The 20,682-nt window shown below is 38.6% G+C and overlaps 1 protein-coding gene across 3 annotated transcripts in view; it reads left to right on the top strand.

The window, feature by feature from the left end:
- The window catches only part of arih2 (ariadne homolog 2 (Drosophila)), a 147,185-nt gene that overhangs the window by 65,840 nt on the left and 60,663 nt on the right, over positions 1 to 20,682 (top strand). For all 3 annotated transcript variants that reach the window (XM_069937319.1, XM_069937317.1, XM_069937318.1), the window contains exon 3: positions 18,672 to 18,739. In XM_069937319.1, coding sequence (XP_069793420.1) covers positions 18,672 to 18,739 — 68 coding nt within the window. The remainder of the gene's footprint in view (positions 1 to 18,671; positions 18,740 to 20,682) is intronic.

The raw sequence follows: 20,682 nt of genomic DNA, 5'->3' as shown, positions 1-20,682 counted from the left end.
AGGGTGAGCAAATTTAAGTTCTTTGGAGTCACTATCTCAGAGGATCTTTCCTGGAGCCAACACACCAATGGCATTATGAAGGAAACATATCAGCACCTCTACTTCCTCAGGAATTTGTGGAGGTTTGGTATGACACCAGAAACCCTGACAAATTTTTACAGGGTTATGGTGGAAATTGTGCTGACCGGCTGCTTCACTGTCTGTTATGGAAACACCAATACCCCTGAGCATAAAGCCCTTCAAAAAGAAGTGGACACAACCTAGGACATCCACAGGTAAAACCCTCCCCACTATTGAGTACATCTACAGGGAACACAACCTATGGAGAGCAGCAGCAGTCATTAATGACCCTCCCCACCCAGCGCTCGCTCTGTTTTCACTGCTGCATTAGGAAAGAGGGATAGGTGCCACCACGTTCAGAAACAGCTGCTACCCCTCCACCATCAGACTCATCAACGACAAACTCAGATGCACTTCATTGATTTTTTTTTGTTCTCTCTGTATTCAACAGTCAGCTTGTTTATGTTCATTCTGTTTACTGTTCTTTGTCTGTTTACAAGTTTAACGCTGTGTACAGTTTATTTTTTGCACTACCAATTAGTGGTAATTTTGCCTCGCCCACAGGAAAAAGGAATCTCAGGGTTGTATGTAATATTATGTATGTACTCTGACAATAAATCTGAATCTGAAAATAGCGTCACCTAGGATGAATAGCCAGTTGATGCTGCTTCCCGCTGGAGCGCCTTTCCCAAAGTGTCTCCCTATCCTTGCCTAGTAAGAGTCTTTATTAGAATATTATTAAATATATTAGTAAGACTTTATCTGTAAACTTGGGGGAAGGGGAGTTAATTATGGTAGTGGTACAGTTAGCATAGTGGTTACAATAGCGACAACACAGTTACAGCGCCAGCGACCAGGGTTTAAATTTAAATTTTGTAGGTTATGGGAATTACCTGATTAAAGTGAGCTTTACATAATTAACGAGTACAGTTCTAATTTTTTTTTTACAAATTATATTTTGCACTGTCTTTTGTCTTTTAAATGGTGTATTCTTAATGCTTAGACATTTTAAGTGAGTCTCAAGCAACCAGAAAATTTGCATATCCAACATCTAGCAATCCTCATAGGTGCTGGACACCAGGGGTTTTACTGTGCAAGCTTGAGGAGTATTGTGGAGTATTGTGTGCAGTTTTGGTCACTTTATCTAAGGAAGGATGTTCTTGCAATGGAGGGAGTGCAGAGGCGATTCACCAGGCTGATACCTGGAATGGCAGGAATGACTTATGAGGAAAGATTGGGCAAATTGGGATTGTACTCCCTGGAGTTTAGAAGATTGAGAGGGGATCTCATAGAGACATATAGAATTCTGGCAGGACTGGACAGAGTGGATGCAGATGGGATGTTTCCAATGATGGGAAAATCCAGAACCCGGGGCCATGGTTTGAGGATAATAGGCAAACCATTTAGGACCGAGATGAGGAGGAATTTCTATACCCAGAGGGTGGTGAATCTGTGGAATTCATTGCCACAGAGGGCAGTGGAGGCAGGTTCATTAAATATATTTAAGAGAGAATTAGATCTATTTCTTCAGTATAAGGGTATTAAAGGTTACGGAGAGAAGGCGGGGACGGGGTACTGAACTTTAAGATCAGTCATGATCTCGTTGAATGGTGGAGCAGGCTCGAAGGGTCGAATGACCTACTCCTGCTCCTATCTTCTATGTTTCTATGTTTAAGAACAACTCGTTGTTCTAGCATAATATTGGTAGATGTGATATTGAGTTCTCTATACAGGTAAATTACTTATTCTTTCAGAGTATTCGAATATTTGACAGGCTATTTCTGCCAGTGTCTTGGGTAAACTTATACCTCTCATTTTGTTCATTTTAGATTGGTCACAGTATTTGAGCTACCGAAAGAAAATAGACACACACACACCGAGAGCAGTTCAGTTTATACAAATGTTTATTACTAATTCAAAAGCTGATTTCACACTACAATATGCAAGCCTTTCCCAACTATACTTATCAACGCTTGGACTGGTCCCAACTGCCGAAGCGAGGCAACGACTGCACACTTGTAGTAGGTTGTCAGGGTGCTGGTAGCAGCTTCTCCACCTCCCCCGACCGGGACGTTGCTCGGACTCTGGCTGTTCTTCCTTCTTGACAAGGGGTGTTCCCACCCCTCAGAGAGTCTAAACTTCAGCAGCAGGACCACAGGCTTATATACCCCAAAAACAATTAATCATGCGCCTACTCCTTCTAATATTTGTCAGTCAAAATCAAAACTGAACATTACATTCTACAATTTAGAAGATTAATTATTATGGAACCAGGATGTTATGATTTCCTGGTTTATCTCGTAGATACAAAGACTTATTAAAACTTCTTGAGCAAGACAGGTTGTGACCAATTCGTCAATTTCAGAGTGTTGCATTTGACAACTGCTTTCCCTGGGCCTCATAGTGGAATTCCATTTCAAAGTGTATCTTCAGATAAGTCCCCATGGCTGAGTTTAATTACATCTGCTAGTTCTGAAAGTAAGGTGACCTGCGTGTGGACCACATAAGCAAAAAGCATCTGGGTACATGGTTTTAATCCTCCATTACAGCCAGTCACCTATCTGTGATTTTGGCTTTGCTTTTCTCTCTCCAGTTGTATAATTTGGCTAGATGGGAATGTTTTATAAGCCTGGAATTAGCAAAACACACCACCTCCCTCCCACCAGCAGATATTCCCTTTGTCCCATCTATTTCTCTCTTGTTGTTTCTGGTTGTTTTCTCTTTCCCAAGTTTTGACGAATGGTTTCGGACTTGAAATATTAAATCAGTTTCTCATTCTCCAGATGCTGCCTGATTTTCTGAATGTTTCCACCATTTTCTGTTTTTCTTTCATGTTTCCAACATCTGCAGTTGTTTTAATTTTTAAGTTGATCTTGTTAGGATTGAAGATTGCTTTATTTTTGGAGGGATTTATGATCTGAACATATGTTTATGACAATCTGATAATTTTGTGCTTGTCACTGCTGGGTTTAACTTGCTGAAATTGTAGATTTATCTAATTTAAAAAAAATTTATTTAGACGTACAGCACAGCAACAGGCCATTTCGGCCTACAAGTCTTTATTTGTATTTAAATTCCTTCAGCTGTCATGGTGGAGTTCAGACTTGTATTTCTGTATTAGTGGTTCAGAAGTTAATAGTCCAGTAATCCTGGAATACCCTTAACACAGGCGTTTATAGGCTGAGTTACTAGTTGGCAAATTATGACTGGGATAATACGTTCACAGCATGATGTATTCCCACAATTGATCTTTGAGTAGAAGGAAGAAATTGATGATGCAACAGAAAGTGACTGGTTTGGAGATTAGCCTCAGAAATTCCTGCTTCAGCATACTAGGGCTGAGGTAATTGATTTCACTTTGTACTAGGCTTGATTCCAGCTAATGGAATATTGTCTGCCTGAGTTCAATGGACGTGTTTTCCTTGTTTCTTCACTGAGTCAAATACTATCATTCACCTCTGCAATTGAATTCTCTGCTCTCTGACTTGATCATGGATGCCATGGTGAAATGCAAACTCAACATTTGTCAGCACTTTTCAAAATGCGAGTGCTGATGTGAATTTACAGAGTTTGTGAGTAAGAACCTGGAAATATGTAAGTGTTGAGAGAACAGAAATCCACATTAAGAGAATAAAAGGAAACTGGTAAAATGTATAGATATGAAAAAAATACATTAGTGGGGAGTGTGAATTACTACATTTTTGTCGAGAGGCAATGATAGAATTGTACAATGTTGAAAGTAAAGGGAAAAGATCAGTGTGAGCATCCATGCTCCAAGCATTCAAATAGTTAACTGATGTGATATGTGGCTTTATGAATCATGTTCAAAAGGAAGAAAATTTTGGTTTCTCAGCTGGAATATTATACTCTTTTATGTCATCCTGGGAAGGATGAAATTGATGCAAATTCAAGTCGTTGTACCCTTCTTCAGTTCTTGGTTATATTGATCACCATTTTCCACTTGTCATTGGCTCTCTTCATAAAGGAAGTTGTAATTTCTCTGGACACTCAGCAGGCAAAGGGCAAAATTTTCATTGGTGAGGCAGATGGTTATTTGGTGAAAGATATTTCAAGTATCTTTGTAATTTTTTTAAATATTTTTTATTTTTCACACCATAAATCACATTAGCCATGCTACACACTTCAAGTATCTTTGTAATTTTGAGATTTAGCACTTAACATTCACTTCAGACTTTGTTATAATCTTGATAGATTTTGTATTCCCCTAATTCTCCCACCAAAGTATTTGCAGCGATGGTTGAAAGTAGGATGTCATCAGTGTTGTTGGCATTTTGCTTTCTACATCATTTGCAAGTTGTCAGGGGTACCATGTCACACCTTTGTGCATTTCCTCATGGCTTGATTAAGATGTGCTTTGGCAAAAGACCTACTTTATTCCTTACAAAAATTAATGGATTTTGTTAGGCTACATTTCAAATGCCAGGGTAAAAAGCTGTGGACTGGTAGAGATCAATCTGTTGTTGGTATCCCTTAAAGATGGTGGTGTTGCTATTGTGAGCTTTGTCCTACTGCTTAGCCTTCCACTGATCCTTCAGCTACTGGTCAATGAGGGGCTGAGACTCGTGTGATAGCCCCTCATACAACAGAATGGGAGTAATCCTGGAGGGGGAAGGCACATTAGTGGAAATGGTGCTATGAATGATATTGCAATAATAATGGATAACAAATGTGACACTGAATGTGAAAAAACTTTGCACTGTTTTTATATGTATATAATAGATCAGTGATTCTCAACCTTTATCCTTCCATTCACATACCACTTTAAGTAATCCCTATCGCATCGGTGCTCTGTAATTAGTAAGGGATTGCTTAAGATGGTATGTGAGTGGGAAGGGAAGGTTGAGAACCACTGCTCCAGACCAAATTGTTACTGAAATATTTTAACCATATATCAGTTTACAGCACGGAAACAGGCCTTTCAAGTCCGTGCCAGTTCACTTGAACGACTCCACTAGTTCACCCTTCCCACTCTTAGCCCATAACCCTCCAACCCCCTCATATCCATGTACACATCCAACCTTCTCTTAAATGACAGAAAAGACCCTGCCGCAACTATCTCCTCTGGAAGATTATTCCGTTCTGCCACCACTCTCTGAGTGAAGAAGCACCCTCTAACATTTCTCTTTTTTCCCCCTTACCCTTAACTTATCCCCTCTTGTTTCAACCTCCCCTGCCCTCAGGGGAAAGATTCTACTCACGTCAAGTCTATCTATTCCCTTCATAATTTTAAATACCTTTATCAAATCCCCTCTCAACTGTTTAAGTTCCAAAGAATAAAGTCCCAGTCTCCTTAATCTTTCTCTGTACTCTAGGTATTTTAAGCCAGGCAACATTTTTGTAAATTTTCTCTGCACTCTCTCCACCTTATCTATATCCTTCCTATAATTTGGAGACCAGAACTGAACACAATGCTCCAAATTTGGCCTCACCAATGCCTTAAACAGTCACAGCATCACTTCTCAGCTCCTATACTCTATGCTATGATTTATGAAGGCCAGCATACAATATGCCTTCTTAACCACCCTGTCTACATGGGAATCCATCTTCAAGGAACTCTGTACCATAACTCTAAGATCCCTCTGTTCTTCTGCATTCCTCAATGCCCTCCCCTTAACTGCACATGTCCTATTTTGGTTATTTTTTCCTGAAATGCAGCACCTCTCACTTGTCTACATTAAATTCCATCTGCCATCTTTCAGCCCACTTTTCCAAACAAACCAAATCCTTCTGTAATCCAAGAAAACCTTCCTCATTATTCACCACTCCCCCTCTTTTCATATCGTCTACGTATTTGCTTACCCAGTTAATCACCCCCTCATCCAAATCATTAATATGTGATAAACAACAGGGGACCCAGCACTGATCCCTGAGACACACTGCTCTTCACGGGCTTCCATCCTGACAGACAGTTGTCCACCATGTCTCTCTGCTGTCTATCTTCCAGCCACCTCTGAACCCATCTCACAATTTCTCTATTAATCCCTAGTGACTGAACCTTCTTTACTAACCTTACATGAGGAACCTTATCAAAAGCCTTACTAAAATCCAAATAGATCATGTTAACTGCCCTACCTTCACCCACTTTTCTTGTCACCTCTTTAAAAAACTCAACAAGATTCGTCAAATATGACTTTCCCTTCACAAACCCATGCTGGGTGCCCCTGATCAATTCCTGCCTATCCAGATATTTGAACATACTATCTCTAAGAATACCCACCATAACTTTCCCAACCACTGAAGTCAAACTTACTGGCGATAATTACTTGGCCTGCACCTTGTGCCTTTTTTAAACAACGGAACTACATTTGCAACCCTCCAATCCCGCAGCACCACATCCTCCTTGAAAAATCACTGTCAGAGCTCCTGCTATTTGCTCCCTGACCTCCCTTAATGTCCTGGGGAAAAATCCCATCAAGACCAGGAGACTTATCCACCTTTATTTGACCCTAGAAGCTCCAAAACTCTCTCTTTACTAATCCCTATCCTTTCCATAACTAAGTAATTCACCTCACATCTCACATAGTCTAATGTCCCTTTCCCTTGTGAACACAAAGGAGAAAAAAATCGTCCAATATCTTCCCCCCATCTCATACGGTTCCTCACATAGTTCACTGTTCCAATTTTCCAGTGGACCTACTCTATCCTTAACCATCCTTTTACTGTTCACGTATCTGTAAAAACCCTTAGGATTCACTTTCACCTTATTAGCAATGGACACCTCATACCTTGTTTTTGCCTTTCTAATTTCCCTCTTAAGGTTCTTCCTGTAATCTAAATAACGATCATACATCTCCTAATCTTTTGTTTCTTATATTTAGCATAGGCCTCCCTCTTATTCTGAACCAACTTCCTAATTTTTCTAGAAAACCCCCTTGAACTTTTGGTCTTGCCTTTCAGCCGGACTGGAACATAAAGATCCTGTACTCTCAAAATTTCACCTTTAAATACCCTCCAATTTTCCTCTACATCCTTTCCGGCAAAAAGATCAGCCCACACAACTCTCTGCAAATCCCTTCTCATTTCTTCAAATCTGACCTTCCCCCACTTGAAGACCTTCGACTTCAGACCCGACCTATCCCTTTCCATAATTAGGCTAAAGCTAATAGACCCATGATCCGAAGTTCTTTCCAACGCTCACCTCCGTCACCTGCCCTATTTCATTCCCCAACAACAGATCTAACATTGCTCCCCCTCTAGTGGGCACCTTCACATACTGCTGCAAAAAGGAGTCCTGAGCACATTGTATAAACTCTAAGTCATCCTGCCCTCTCATTGACTGTATTTCCCAATCTATGTTAGGAAAATTGAAATCCCCAACCAACACCACCTTATTCCTACTGCGCATCTCAGCTATTTTCTTGCACATTTGTTCTTCTAGTTCCCTCTCCCCATTTGGTGGCCTATAATATACCCCTATAATAGTAACCTCACCATTCTTATTTTTTAGTTCTACCCACACTGCCTCCCTCGATGAACCCTCGAGTCTATCTGGCCTTAGCACCGCTGTAATATCTTCCCTGACAAGTAATGCCACACCTTCCCCTCTTACTCCTCCAATTCTGTCACATCTAAAGCAGCAAAATCCTGGAATATTTAACTGCCAATCACAACCCTCCTTCAACCACGTCTCACTAATGACCACAACATCGTAACATCACGTTTCAATCCACAACTTTAGCTCATCCACTTTCCTTACAACACTCCTCGCATTTAAATAAATGCATCTCCAAGATCTCCTGCATCCCACCTTCTGCCTATCACCCTCTCTACCGTTCTCACAATTGTTATTATAGCATCTATTCATTACTTACTGCCGTTCTACCCCCAAATTATGTGAATATGCCTTTTAGCAAAAAAACCCTCTCCTTGCTGTCCTCCCTTACTTAAACCCCTGTCCTCAACCATACTAATTTAAAGCTCCCCTGGCAGCCCTAGCAAATGCCCCTGCCAGGAGTCTGGTCCCTCTGGGATTCAGATGTAACCCATCATTACGGTATAGGTCCCATCTTCCCCCCAAAAATGCTCCAGTGGTCCAAGAACTTGAATTCCCGTCTCTTACTCCACCACTTTAGCCACGCACTTAGCCTCCACCTGATTCTATTCCTGCCCTCACTGTCACGTGGCACAGGAAGCAATCCAGAGATTGCTTAGTGGCCCTTAGTGGTCCTTCTTCTGAGCTCCCTACCTAACTCCCTATATTCATTCTGCAGGACCATTTCCTCCTTCCTTCCAACCCTTTGGTACCAACGTGTACCACGGCCTCAGACTCTTTACTATCCCCTTTTAGGATGTTCTGGACACATCCCGGACCCTGGCACCAGGGAGGCAAACCACCATCCAGTTTTCTTTTGCTTGAGAAAAATTGTCATTGGCCCATTTCCTTTGGAGTAATGAAACTGCACATAACAAGTCACTTAGGTACAATTAAAACAGTGGTTTTCAAACTTTTTCTTTCCACCTTAAGCAATTCTTTACTAATCACAGAGCACCTATGGCATAGGGGATAATTAAAGTGGTTTGTGAATGGAAAGAAAAAGGTTGAGAAACACTGATATAGATGAACATGACACTATGTGAAAAGAGCTTGCACTGTATATATATATTTATTATGAATAAATTTATTTTGAAATATAAAAGCAGAGGTTGTCCCAAATGATAGCCCCTCTGCAGGTTTAATTGCCTGTGGAAACTGGTCTAGTGGCGGTTTTAACGTTACAGATCTTTGGAGGCCAGTATCCAAGATGGTGGCGCCCAGGTTTAGCAGCCAGACATCGAGGTGTGGGGCAGTAAGGAAGTGGCAGATCAGTGCAGAGTGTCAGAGTGGAAGAGCATCCTCTTCCTCACCCCAGCTGTCTAGAAGGAAGTCTTAAGAGAACATGACAGAAAAGGAAATCCACAGCATCAGATCAGGTTAGCCAGAAATTGGGACCAGGAGAAGTGGAGCAGACTTTCTAATGGGCATCTGGTGCCAACGGTTTCCTATCAATGTGTAGATCTGAAACCAGGGATCGAGGAGGACCAATCTGGATATGAGGCCTTGAAGTTGAGTTCACCATTCAACAAAATGCTGTGGAAGTTCCAGGAGTGTCAAAGATGGTTATATCAGCAGAGGTGGCAAGATCCATGACCACTCTGTCTGAAGGGATTCTCTTGCTTCTCTCACTTGTTTTTAGTCACAACGCTAGATTACTTGATGGGTCTTTGTCTTTATAGGGGAAAAAAAGGAAAAGAATTTTCTGTATCTGATGTACACAACAATAAATTGTATCTTGATCTTAACATTTCGTGGTAAGAGGCCATTTGTTTCTGTTTTGCAAACTGTGATTACATTGTTTGACAATTTAACCAAAGGCAATCAAGACCAAGCAATGGACAGAAGTGAATTTATCAGACTTGGCAATGCAATAACACTTTCCGGTCGAGCCCCCATCAAATGTTATGAGCTCAAAGGACCCCAAAACCCAGCAGCAATAGATATTATCTTTAAACATGAAAACAGAATCACACTTTAACTTACTTTACCTAACTTACACACACATTACACACACATGTGCTTAGAATTAGAAGAGGGTTAAGTTCAGAAAAGTTCTTTGGTTCACAGTCCACTCTCACTTTTCATTCCACCAAGTTTACTGGTTGCAGGCAATTTTTATTCTGTGCACAGAATAACATGTATAAAGTTCACCAGCCCAGAAGAAGAGGACCAACATCAAGACACCATTAAAAAAAACCCAACAAACTGAGAGAAGCAGCTCAACAAGAAAGTCAGAAGAGACACAGATACAAGGAAGAGAAATAGAAGACACAAACCCAGGAGCAGACAAAGAAGAAGGAGAACATCAAGCTCTGCACAGAGAAATAGAACGTAAAATGAATGGACAGTACATAGAAAAAAGTACAGAAGAAAAAGTGAGTAGAATAGAGCTGGTCATAACAGAAATAGGGAAAAGATTAGAAAATGTAGAAGAACGAGAAACAGCCGTAGAAATGGAAGTGAACGACTTAAAAAGAAAATTGGAAAAAAGTGATTAAAAAGTTAAAGAAACACAGGAGTTGTTAGCTCAGAAAATAAATATAATGGAAAACTATAATAGGAGAAACAATATAAAGATAGTGGGCCTTAAGGAAGATGAAGAAGGCAAAGATATGAAAGAATTTATAAAAGAATGGATCCCCAAGGTCCTGGGAATGCCAGAAATGCAGGAAGGAATGGAAATAGAAAGGGCACACAGAACATTAGCCACGAAACCACAGTCACAACAAAAACCAAGATCCATTTTAGTAAAATTCCTGAGATATACGACAAGAGAAAGTATATTGGAGAAGGCAATGAAAAAAAATGAGAGAAGACAAAAAACCACCGGAATACAAAGGTCAAAAATTTTTTTCTACCCAGACATAAGTTTTGAGCTCCTGAAGAAGAGGAAGGAGTTTAATGCAGCAAAATCGATCCTATGGAAGAAAGGCTACAAATTTATGTTAAGATATCCAGCGGTGCTTAAAATAGTTATCCTGGGGCAGCAAAACAGACTGTTCTCGGATCCGGAGAAAACACGAGAATTTGCAGAATGCCTGCAAGACATAAAGAGAGATGAAGAGATGTAACAAGAACAAAGAATGACGACAAACTTCATATAAAGAAGAAAAATAATGTACAAGTAAGAACTAAGGAGGGGAAGAAAAGGGAAGAAAGGAAGTAAGGAGGGAAAAAAGAGGGTGAGCGTTGTTATATCTGAAGATAAAAGTCTTTTCTGGAGGGTGTTGGGTGGAAGAGAATAACAGTCACTGCGAAATAAGTTGACGCTTGCGAGCGGGTTCGCAATCCAAATGGAGAGGGGAGTTGTGGTTGCCGGACAAGGGGCAACTCAGAGAGGTGGGGGGACACATTTGGGGTTAAGGGAATTTTAGATGTGGGAATAGTGGAAATATATTATGTTTTAGAAATGTTATCTTACAGTGCGTTCAAAAAAAAACCAGAAATGGATAAGAAGGGAAGGTGGTGATGAGGAAGTGGAAATGAGAGGTAAACAAAGAATGAAATGGCCATGTTGAACTATATGACTATAAATATTAATGGAATACATAACCAAATCAAAAGGAAGAGGCTGTTAAATTTACTGAAGAAAGAAAAAATTGATATAGCATTCGTGCAGGAAACACATCTAACTGAAGTGGAACACAAGAAATTAATGGCAGCATCATATAATTCAAAAGCCAGAGGAGTAGCTATATTAATCAATAAAAATGTACCAATCAAAATAGAGGAGGAAATAATAGATTCAGCAGGGAGGTATGTAATGATAAAGTGTCAGATATATTCAGAATTTTGGAATTTGCTCAATATATATGCACCTAATGAAGAGGATCAAAAGTTTATGCAAGATATCTTTTTGACGATTGTAGATATGCAGGAGAATATACTGATAGGAGGGGACTTTAATCTTAATTTGGACTCAAAGATGGATAAAACTTGAAAAAAGACAGCAGAAAGAGCAAAGTAACCAAATTTATGGTTAAATCGATGCAGGAAATGCAACTTTTGGATATATGGAGGAGACAACACCCAAAGGAGAAGGAATACTCATATTATTCGAGTAGACATAAAACATACTCAAGGATAGACCTATTCCTGTTATCAGCCCACATTCAAGGAAGAGTTAAGAAAACGGAATATAAAGCTAGATTGTTATCAGATCACTCACCCCTGATATTGGCAATAGAGGTAGAGGACACCCCACCGAGAACGTATAGATGGAAATTAAACTCCATGCTACTTAAAAGACAGGATTTTAGAGAATTAATTGAGCGCCAAATTAAAATGTACTTTGAAATAAATACGGAATCAGTGAAAGATAAATTTATACTATGGGATGCAATGAAAGTTTTCATCAGAAGGCAGATAATAAGTTATGTAACTAAGATGAAGAAGGACTACAATCGGGAAATAGAACAGCTGGAAAGGGAAAAAGCAAGTACAGAAAAAGAATTAGCAACAAGGGAAGATACAACAAAAAGAGAATTGGCAAATAAAAAATAAAATACGAAACACTACAAACGTACAAGGTAGAGAAGAACATAATGAAAACAAAGCAGAAGTATTATGAGCTAGGAGAAAAAACACACAAAATACTAGCTTGGCAGCTTAAAACAGAACAAAATAAAAGAACGGTATTGGCATCAAGGAAAAAGGACAAACAAATTACAAATAACCCAACGAAGATCAATGAAAACTTCAAGGAATTCTACGAGCAACTATATCAAACTGAGAACGAAGGGAAAGAAGACAAAATAGACGAGTTTCTAGCTAAAATTGAACTACCGAAATTGCAAGAAGAGGAACAAAACAAATTGATAAAATCATTTGAAATAGAGGAAATACAGGATATATTAAAAAAAACTACTGAATAATAAAATGCCTGGAGAGGATGGACTCCTAATTAAATTCTATAATTTAAAGACTTATTAATTCCTCCTCTCCTGGAAGTAATGAACCAGATTGAAGAAACACAAAACATGCCAGATTCATGTAAAACAGCAATAATTACAGTAATACCAAAGACAGGGAAAGATCCACTAACACCAGCATCGTATAGACCAATATCTCTACTGAACACAGATTATAAGATAATAGCTAAACTATTAGCAAACAGATTGGCTGACTGTGTACCAAAAATAGTAAAACTAGATCAAACTGGGTTTATTAAGAAAAGATGAACGACAATATCTGTAAGTTCATTAACTTAATCCATGCAGTACAAGGAAAGAAGACGCCAACAGTGGCAGTTGTCTTAGACGCAGAGAAAGCCTTTGACAGAGTAGAATGGAATTATTTATTCAATGTACTACAGAGGTTCAACCTACCAGAGAAATATACTATTTGGATTAATGCATTATATAAGGGACCATTGGCAAAGGTGACAGTAAATGGATATATATCAAGCCAATTTAAATTAAGCAGATCAACTGGGCAGGGATGTCCACTATCTCCCTCACTGTTTGTGTTAGCTATAGAAACCTTGGCAGAATTGATAAGGACAGAAAATAAAATAAGAGGGATAAAAATAAAAGAGAAGGAATATAAAATCAGTCTATTTGCAGATAACATCATAGTATACTTAACAGAACCAGAATTATCAATAAAAAAATTACATAAGAAATTGAAGGAATATGGAGAAGTATTGGGGTAAAGATCAATGCAAATAAAAGTGAAGTGATGCCAATTAATAATGTGGATTTCACAAAGTTTAAGAAAGAATCACCATTTAAATGGCAAACACAAGCAATCTGATACCTCGGTGTTCAACTAGATAATAATCTAGGCCATCTATACAAAATGAATTATCAGCTATTAATGAAGAAATTACAAGATGACTTAGAACATTGGGAAGATTTACCACTAACAGTGATAGGAAGGGTTACATTGCATTAAAATGAATATCTTCCCAAGGATACAATACCTATTTCAATCGTTACCAATTCACTTAACAGAGAAAGTCTTCAATGAGCTAAAGAAAATAATAAGGAAATTCTTATGGAAAGGGGGGAAACCAAGGATAGCGCTAGATAAATTAACAGAATGGTACAAACAAGGGGGCTTACAGCTACCAAACTTTAAGAATTATTATAGAGCAGCACAATTAAAATACCTATCAGATTTTTATCAAACAAGGGAAAAACCAGATTGGACCAGATTAAAGCTAGATAAAATAGGGGAGAAGGTACCTGAACATATACTATAGAAATGGGATGAAAAGCTGGTGCAACATAGGAATTCACCAGTACTGCACCATCTGCTCAACATTTGGAAGATTCACGTAGAAAGGAAAAAAACAAATTATCAACTACCAAAATTAATATTGACGCAAAATCAATTAATCCCTTTCACAGTAGATGACCTTTCCTTTAGAGAATGGGAGAGAAAAGGGATCAAAAGAATAGAAAATTGTTTTCTGGGAAATAATTTATCATCTTTTGAACAAATGAAGTACAAATGTTTGCATACCACCAACTGAAAACCTACTTGAAGGACAAATTGGGAAGCAGGCTGAGGTTACCAGAAGGAAGCAGTTTTGAATATGTGATTACAGACGCAATGATAATTAAAAGATTTATAACAAACATGTACATCAAACTGCAAGAGAAAGAGAACGATGAAATAAGCTGTAAACCCAATCAAAAGTGGGAACAAGATCTAAACATAAAGATAAAGAATGAAACATGGGAAAAACTATGCTCCGGAACTATGAGAAATACAATAAACACAAGATTACGCATGATACAATATAATTGGTTACACAGGCTATACATCGTGCTCCAAAAGTTAAATAAATGGGACCCAAAAGTATTAGACAGATGTTTTCGCTGTAAGAAGGAAATGGGAACAACAGAACATGCAATTTGGGCCTGTGAGAAAGTGGGAAAGTTTTGGGAAGATCTAAATCAGGTATTAAATAAAATCACAAAAAATAACATGCCAAAAAATCCAGAGATATTTCTTCCAAGTAATATAAGAAGTAAGGAACTTGGCCTCGATTTGGATGAAGCACAAAAAAGATTTATTATGATAGCCTTAGCTGTAGCAAAAAAATGAATAATGTCAACCTGGAAATCAGAAGAGAGCCTGAGAGTACAGCAATGGTACATAGAAATGTATAAATGTATTCCATTGGAAAAAATAACATATAATTTAAGAAATAACATCACAGTATTCGAACAAATTTGGGAACACAACAGAGAAGTCCTACCGTGGATCTCCACCACCTAAAATGACAGAATGAGAAGAAGACGAAATGAACTGACCCAGTGTGTAAAAGTAGATGACACAATTTTCTTGTTTATTTTCATTGTGTGATGACGTTGTTCAATGAGTTTATTGTATTGTATTTGTTGAACGTTCAGTGGGTTTGGAGGGGGGTGGGAAGGAGGGAGGGAAGGGAGGGGGGAAAAAGTGGAGAAAATGACACTGTGTATATTCAAGAGGGAAATGTTTTATGTGTATTTTGGTCAATATGGTTCATAGTGTGAAAAATAAAAAAATTTAAAAAAAGAAATAAAACGTGTTGCAATATTTTGTCGATCAAAATTTGCATCACAGCACTGTAGTGATTGATACCAATGTCTGCGTCACCTGTCGCCGCCTGACAAGTGACTTGTTTTGAACTTTCGACCCCCGGTAAGCTAACCGTGGATAAATCCATAAAAAGAATAGTTTCTGATGAAAGTAGAACATTTAATGCTTCATGGACAGATTCATTTGCTTTCACTGCTGACAAAGCTGGCTTACCTGTCTGCTTAATATGTGGTGAGAAATTAGCAAGCAACAAAAAATCAAATGTTGAAAGACATTTCCAGAATGAACACACAGCTTTTGTTGAAAAATACCCATCTGGAGATGAAAGGAAAAGAGCAGTTTCGGAACTGCTGCGGAAAGCTGATCAGAGTAAAAAAACTTTGAAGAAGGGGATGAAATCTACAAATTCAAGTACTTCTACTAGTTTTGTAGCAGTTCGGGAGATAGCCAGTCACAGATGGGGAATATATAAAAGAATCGTTTATCAAGATATCAGAGCATCTATTCTCGGACTTCAAAAACAAGAGTGAAATTGTTCAGAAAATCAGAGGTATGCCACTCTCTGCAAAGACTGTCAAGGACAGGGCCATAAAAATGGCAGCAAATATCACCAGTCAACCAATTAGGGACATTAATTCGGCTCCAGCATACTCACTCGCCTGTGTTGAATCAAAAGATGTAAGTGATATTGAGCAAGTAATGCTATTATGCAGATATGTGAACTCTGCTGGGCCACAGGAAGAAATCATTGAGTTGGTACCACTTAAAGGCCAAACATGTTTGCTGCATGTCTGGAACTTGTAAAAACTTTCCTGGAAAGCAAAGGGCTCACCTTCCGGAGCTAAAACAGCCAGATTGGCTGGAAAACCTGCACTTCATGGTGGATATGACAGCGCACCTTAACATGCTGAACAAAAGTCTTCATGTGAAAGGAGGCACAGCCCTGCAGATGCTGGAGGAGGTTTTGGCGTTTGAGCACAAGATGACAGTGTTTGCTAGAGATGTACAGAGAGGTACGCTGTCTCACTTCCCCTCTTTGAGAGAGTTCAAAGAAGCACACAATCAGATCAATTATGAGCATTTACAGCATGCAGTCATTGCAATGCAAACTGCGTTTGGGGAAAGATTCTGAGAGTTCAGAGAGGTAAAAAACATTATCCTTCCCTGTCACTCCCCAAACATCGATCTTGAGAGCGAAATGGCCGATATAGCTGACAAAGTCTTATGGGTGTCTAAGTTCAGAAGCTTGACAGCTGATCTTGAAGATGTTGCTCGTCAGAAGGCCATTCTTGCTCAGAAGCACAAATGGAGTGAAATTGAAAACCTCCCCAAACCAGACATACTTGGGTTCACAAAAATGGAATTCAATTCTCGACACTTATATGAACATGAAAAAATATGCGGAGTCCTGTCGATCTTTGGATCCACATACTTATTCGAGCAGATTTTCTCCAGCATGAACTACATAAAAAGCAAATATCGCTCGCGCCTTTCGGATGACAGCATGCAATCCTGTGTGAAGATCGAAGTGACGTCTTACAATCCTGATATTGATCAGCTGTGCAGTGAGGTTCAGGAGCAGAAGTCACATTAACCAGGTGAAAGAAATCATATAATGAGTTATTTTTTGGAAATATATATTTTTAAATTGAACCCTGAACTGATGTAGTTGTGTTTTATATTTAGCTTGGTGGTTGACTGCTGTAGCTACGTGACTTAGGAAATCAACGGATGACGGCAACCTTCAGAATAAAATACAAACTGGCACTTTTTTCTTTGCTCTTTTTAATTAAAGCGAATATTTCTTTTTTTAAAAAAATTCCACAAATAAGGGATGGACTCAAACAGGTCTCATGGTGTATTTTATTTGAAACTTATATGTGCCAGTGTCTTTTTTTAGAGTTCAAAAGAATTTGTTATTTTGCTTTGTTACAAACAGAAATAAAATATCAGTTGTTTTCTGTTTGTAGTTCCTTTATTTCATAAATGTAACAAATTATAGTCCTTATATACATAGCATAAATGTAATTAAACTATATGTGGTGTTTTCTTCATTTTAGGGATCAAACTGGTTTTGCGGCTCCAGATGGGTTTTATTTGGTGGGAAACAGGCCCAAATGGCTCTTTTAAAGCTGACCCCAGAACTAGACAGTGAATCTGTCAAATGAGCATAAATGGTTTCATGATTCTAGGATACACCCTTGCACCAGGATTTTACTAAAACTTGAGAGATTGAGTTAAAGGGAGAAGTTGGATAGGCTGTGTGTTTATTCCCTGAAGTATATAACATCATGAAGGGCACAGATTAGTGAATGCTTACTGCCTTCTTCCCAGGGTGGATGATTCTAGAACTGGAAGACATTGGTTTAAGTTAAGAGGGACTCATGGGCAACTTTTTCACTCAGAGGATCATCGTATGTGGAACGAGGTGCCAGAGGAAGCTGTAGAAAATGGTTTTTAGAAGGGTAAGGACAGCATCTGGGAATGCTATTAGGGATGGATACTATTTTTTTATTTTTGTTTCATTTCGCCTCTTTTATTGTTTCCTATCTTTTTTCTTTTTTACTATTCGTTTTAAAAAAAAAATACTATCTGGACTACGAATTATGAGTATGTTTTACAATTTGCATTTATTTTTGATATACTGATTGTTTTATTAATTATGTGTAACTATTCAAATCATCTCCTTGTATTTTATTATTATAAGGTCTTTATTAAAATCAATAAAAATATTTTATAAAGAAAGAAGGGTAAGGGAAAGAAGGGCAAATGTTGGCAATTCCCAAATTGCCAACTCAGTCAGCATGGACAAGATGGGCCAAAGGGACTATTCTAGTACCCTGTCCTTGAATTAGTTTCAAATCCATTTTCTGCAAATCCAAATCCTGTTGGCTATTGTGATATTTGAATGTTAAATTATTTTGTTTCAATAAAAGATCTGACAATCTGCATATGATTCATCTCGTCTTAACACTGCTTCTTTGCAGCAGTGTGGATTCTTTTATGACTTGGATTTGATACAGACATCTATTAATTTGCTTTAACATATGTTCCTTTCAGCATCTGTTAAAGACAAATAACAGATGCCTCTTAGTTTGGTAATCTTTAAGGAAGTTGAGGAAACTGGAGTTCTGATTTAAGATGTTATTCTACCCTCCTAAAATTAGATGATCTATTATCAAATTCCTGTAAGTGGAAGAAAATTGTTGGCATCGTTTACTATATTACACCAAGGACTGTGATTCATAGAGTAATTTAATTATTTGGCTTATTCTGAAAAGGAAGAGAAAAGAATCCTATTAATATGTGCTTTGAGCATTTGGACTTATAGTAGCTATTATTATATTATATAAACACAGTATTTAATGAAGTTCAAATATTATGGTGGCAACTAACCCCATTCAATTGGTTTCTATTTGTTTTGAAATTTAATTTTATTATTAAACTTGATATGTTTTCAGTTAATCACAAGCCAGTCAATTTGTATTAGTTTTTCACTTATTGGTATGTTTATTTTTAGGTACAGCCGTCTGTAGCCAAGCTTATTTTAGTTAACTTCCATTGGAAGACTTCTGACATTTCAGAAAGGTAAGTAGGTTATGTTACATCTGGAGTTGCATATATTTGCATAGTAGCCTCATTTTGTCCTTCCCCTCTTCTTTCTATATTATCCTTTGTATTGCTAAAAATATGTATTTTCCTTTTCAATATTTTTATTAGAATGCAAAAAAAGATGCATAACAATGAAACAACTGTAACAAAGTATGCAAATTCTATAACAATTTTTTTCATTATGCAACATTATTAATTCAAAGATAAAATTAAAAAGTGAAGAAAAAAAACAAAAAAAAAATAATTTTTTAATCCAAATCCCACACCATTCCAAAGTTGCATGGTGAATTATAAAGTAAAAATAATAAGAAACGCAAATCCACGAGAACCACAGATTTAAAAAATAAATATTTTAAACTTAACTATCCTGATTTAAATTCCTTTATGTCAATACATGTCAATATTGTGGAATACCACATTTATTTTCAGTAGTAATTTGCTTTACAAGTTACCGTGTAGTTAATGACTGAATCCCTCTCTTTTTGAGACTTTTGATGCAAGCTACCTCTTGTTACTCCACCAAAAAAAGCAGTGGGAAGGGTGAAGATGCAAAGCTAAATGGGGTAAATGAAATAGAAATTGCAGAGCAAAGAATGGCAGAGTGGCACTGCAGGTAGTGCAGCTGTCTTGTAGTTCTTGTGAACATGATCTGGATTTGACCTTTGGTGCTGTTTCTGTGGAGTTTGCATGTTCTCTCTGTGACTTCATGGGTTCTCCTGGCACTGTTTTCCTCCCAATCCCAAAGATGTACCTCAAAAGAGCTATGTAAATTGTTCCCATAGTAAATGGCTACTGGGAGATCACAAGAGTGGTAGGGGATCGGGGGGGGGGAAATGATGTAATTTCTCTGAGCATTGTCGTGCATTTGATGGACTGAAATGCCACCTTTGGAAAGATGTCATGGACGTGGCCTATAAACACCCCTTGCTCTTTCTCAGAATGCTCTCTGCTCAGCCATTCAATATTTGAGCTGGTAGGATAATAAAAGCTGTTAAAGGATACGTATTATTTGCAATATGCAATGATGATGCAACCATGTGGAGACAATTATAGTTAAAAAAAATCTCAATTGCATTTAATTTTTAAGAGCGGTATTCTTAGCAGTTTTGATTGTCGTGGACTAATGATTCTAATTCAGAGACTTGAATTCGTTCTTTTGCCATGAACAAGTCATGAAATTCAGAGTTTTGCGGCAGCGTCACAGTGTAAACATTCATATAAACCACCTAAAAAAAAAGTTCACGAAAAGTAAGGCAGTGTCTTTGTTTCATTTATTATTCAGGAATCTGATGGCAGCAGGGAAGAAGCTGTCCTTGTGCCACTGAGTGATTATTTCTAGGGTCCTGTACCCTTTTCTCGATGATAGCAGAGTGAAGAGAGCATGGCCTGGGTAGTGGGGGTCTTTGAGGATAGAGGCTGCTTTTTAAAGACACCGCCTCATGTAGATGTGAAGTCTGGTGCCTGTGGTGTTGCAGGCAGAGTTGGCACCTCCATACTAGACAGTGATGTAACCAGCCAGAATGTTCTTCATGTAAAGGTTTTTGAGAGTCTTCAGTGACATACCGAATTTCCTCAAATACCTCGTAGTACAGGTACACGATCCTTTATCCGGAACCCTTGAGAGACAGTGTGTTCGGATTTTTCCAGATTTCAGAAAGCCCACCAGAATTGTGCTGCCGTATCCACCCCACCCCCTTCCAGTCACCCGGCTGTCTCCCCCAACTATAGTCCCTTGGCCACCTGGCCGCCTCCCCCGACCACGGTCCCTCGGCTGCCTCCCCCGACCGTGGTCCCTCGGCCTCCCGGCCACCTCCCCAGACTGCCAGTCCCTCAGCTATCACCCCCCCGACCACGGTCCCTCAGCCACCCGGCTATCTTCCCCTGACCACGGTCCCTCGGCCATCTCCCCCGACCGCTGG

Source organism: Narcine bancroftii, chromosome 5 (assembly GCF_036971445.1).
Source record: "Narcine bancroftii isolate sNarBan1 chromosome 5, sNarBan1.hap1, whole genome shotgun sequence".
Lineage (NCBI taxonomy): Eukaryota > Metazoa > Chordata > Chondrichthyes > Torpediniformes > Narcinidae > Narcine > Narcine bancroftii.
This window is presented reverse-complemented; position numbering and strand designations above follow the sequence as displayed.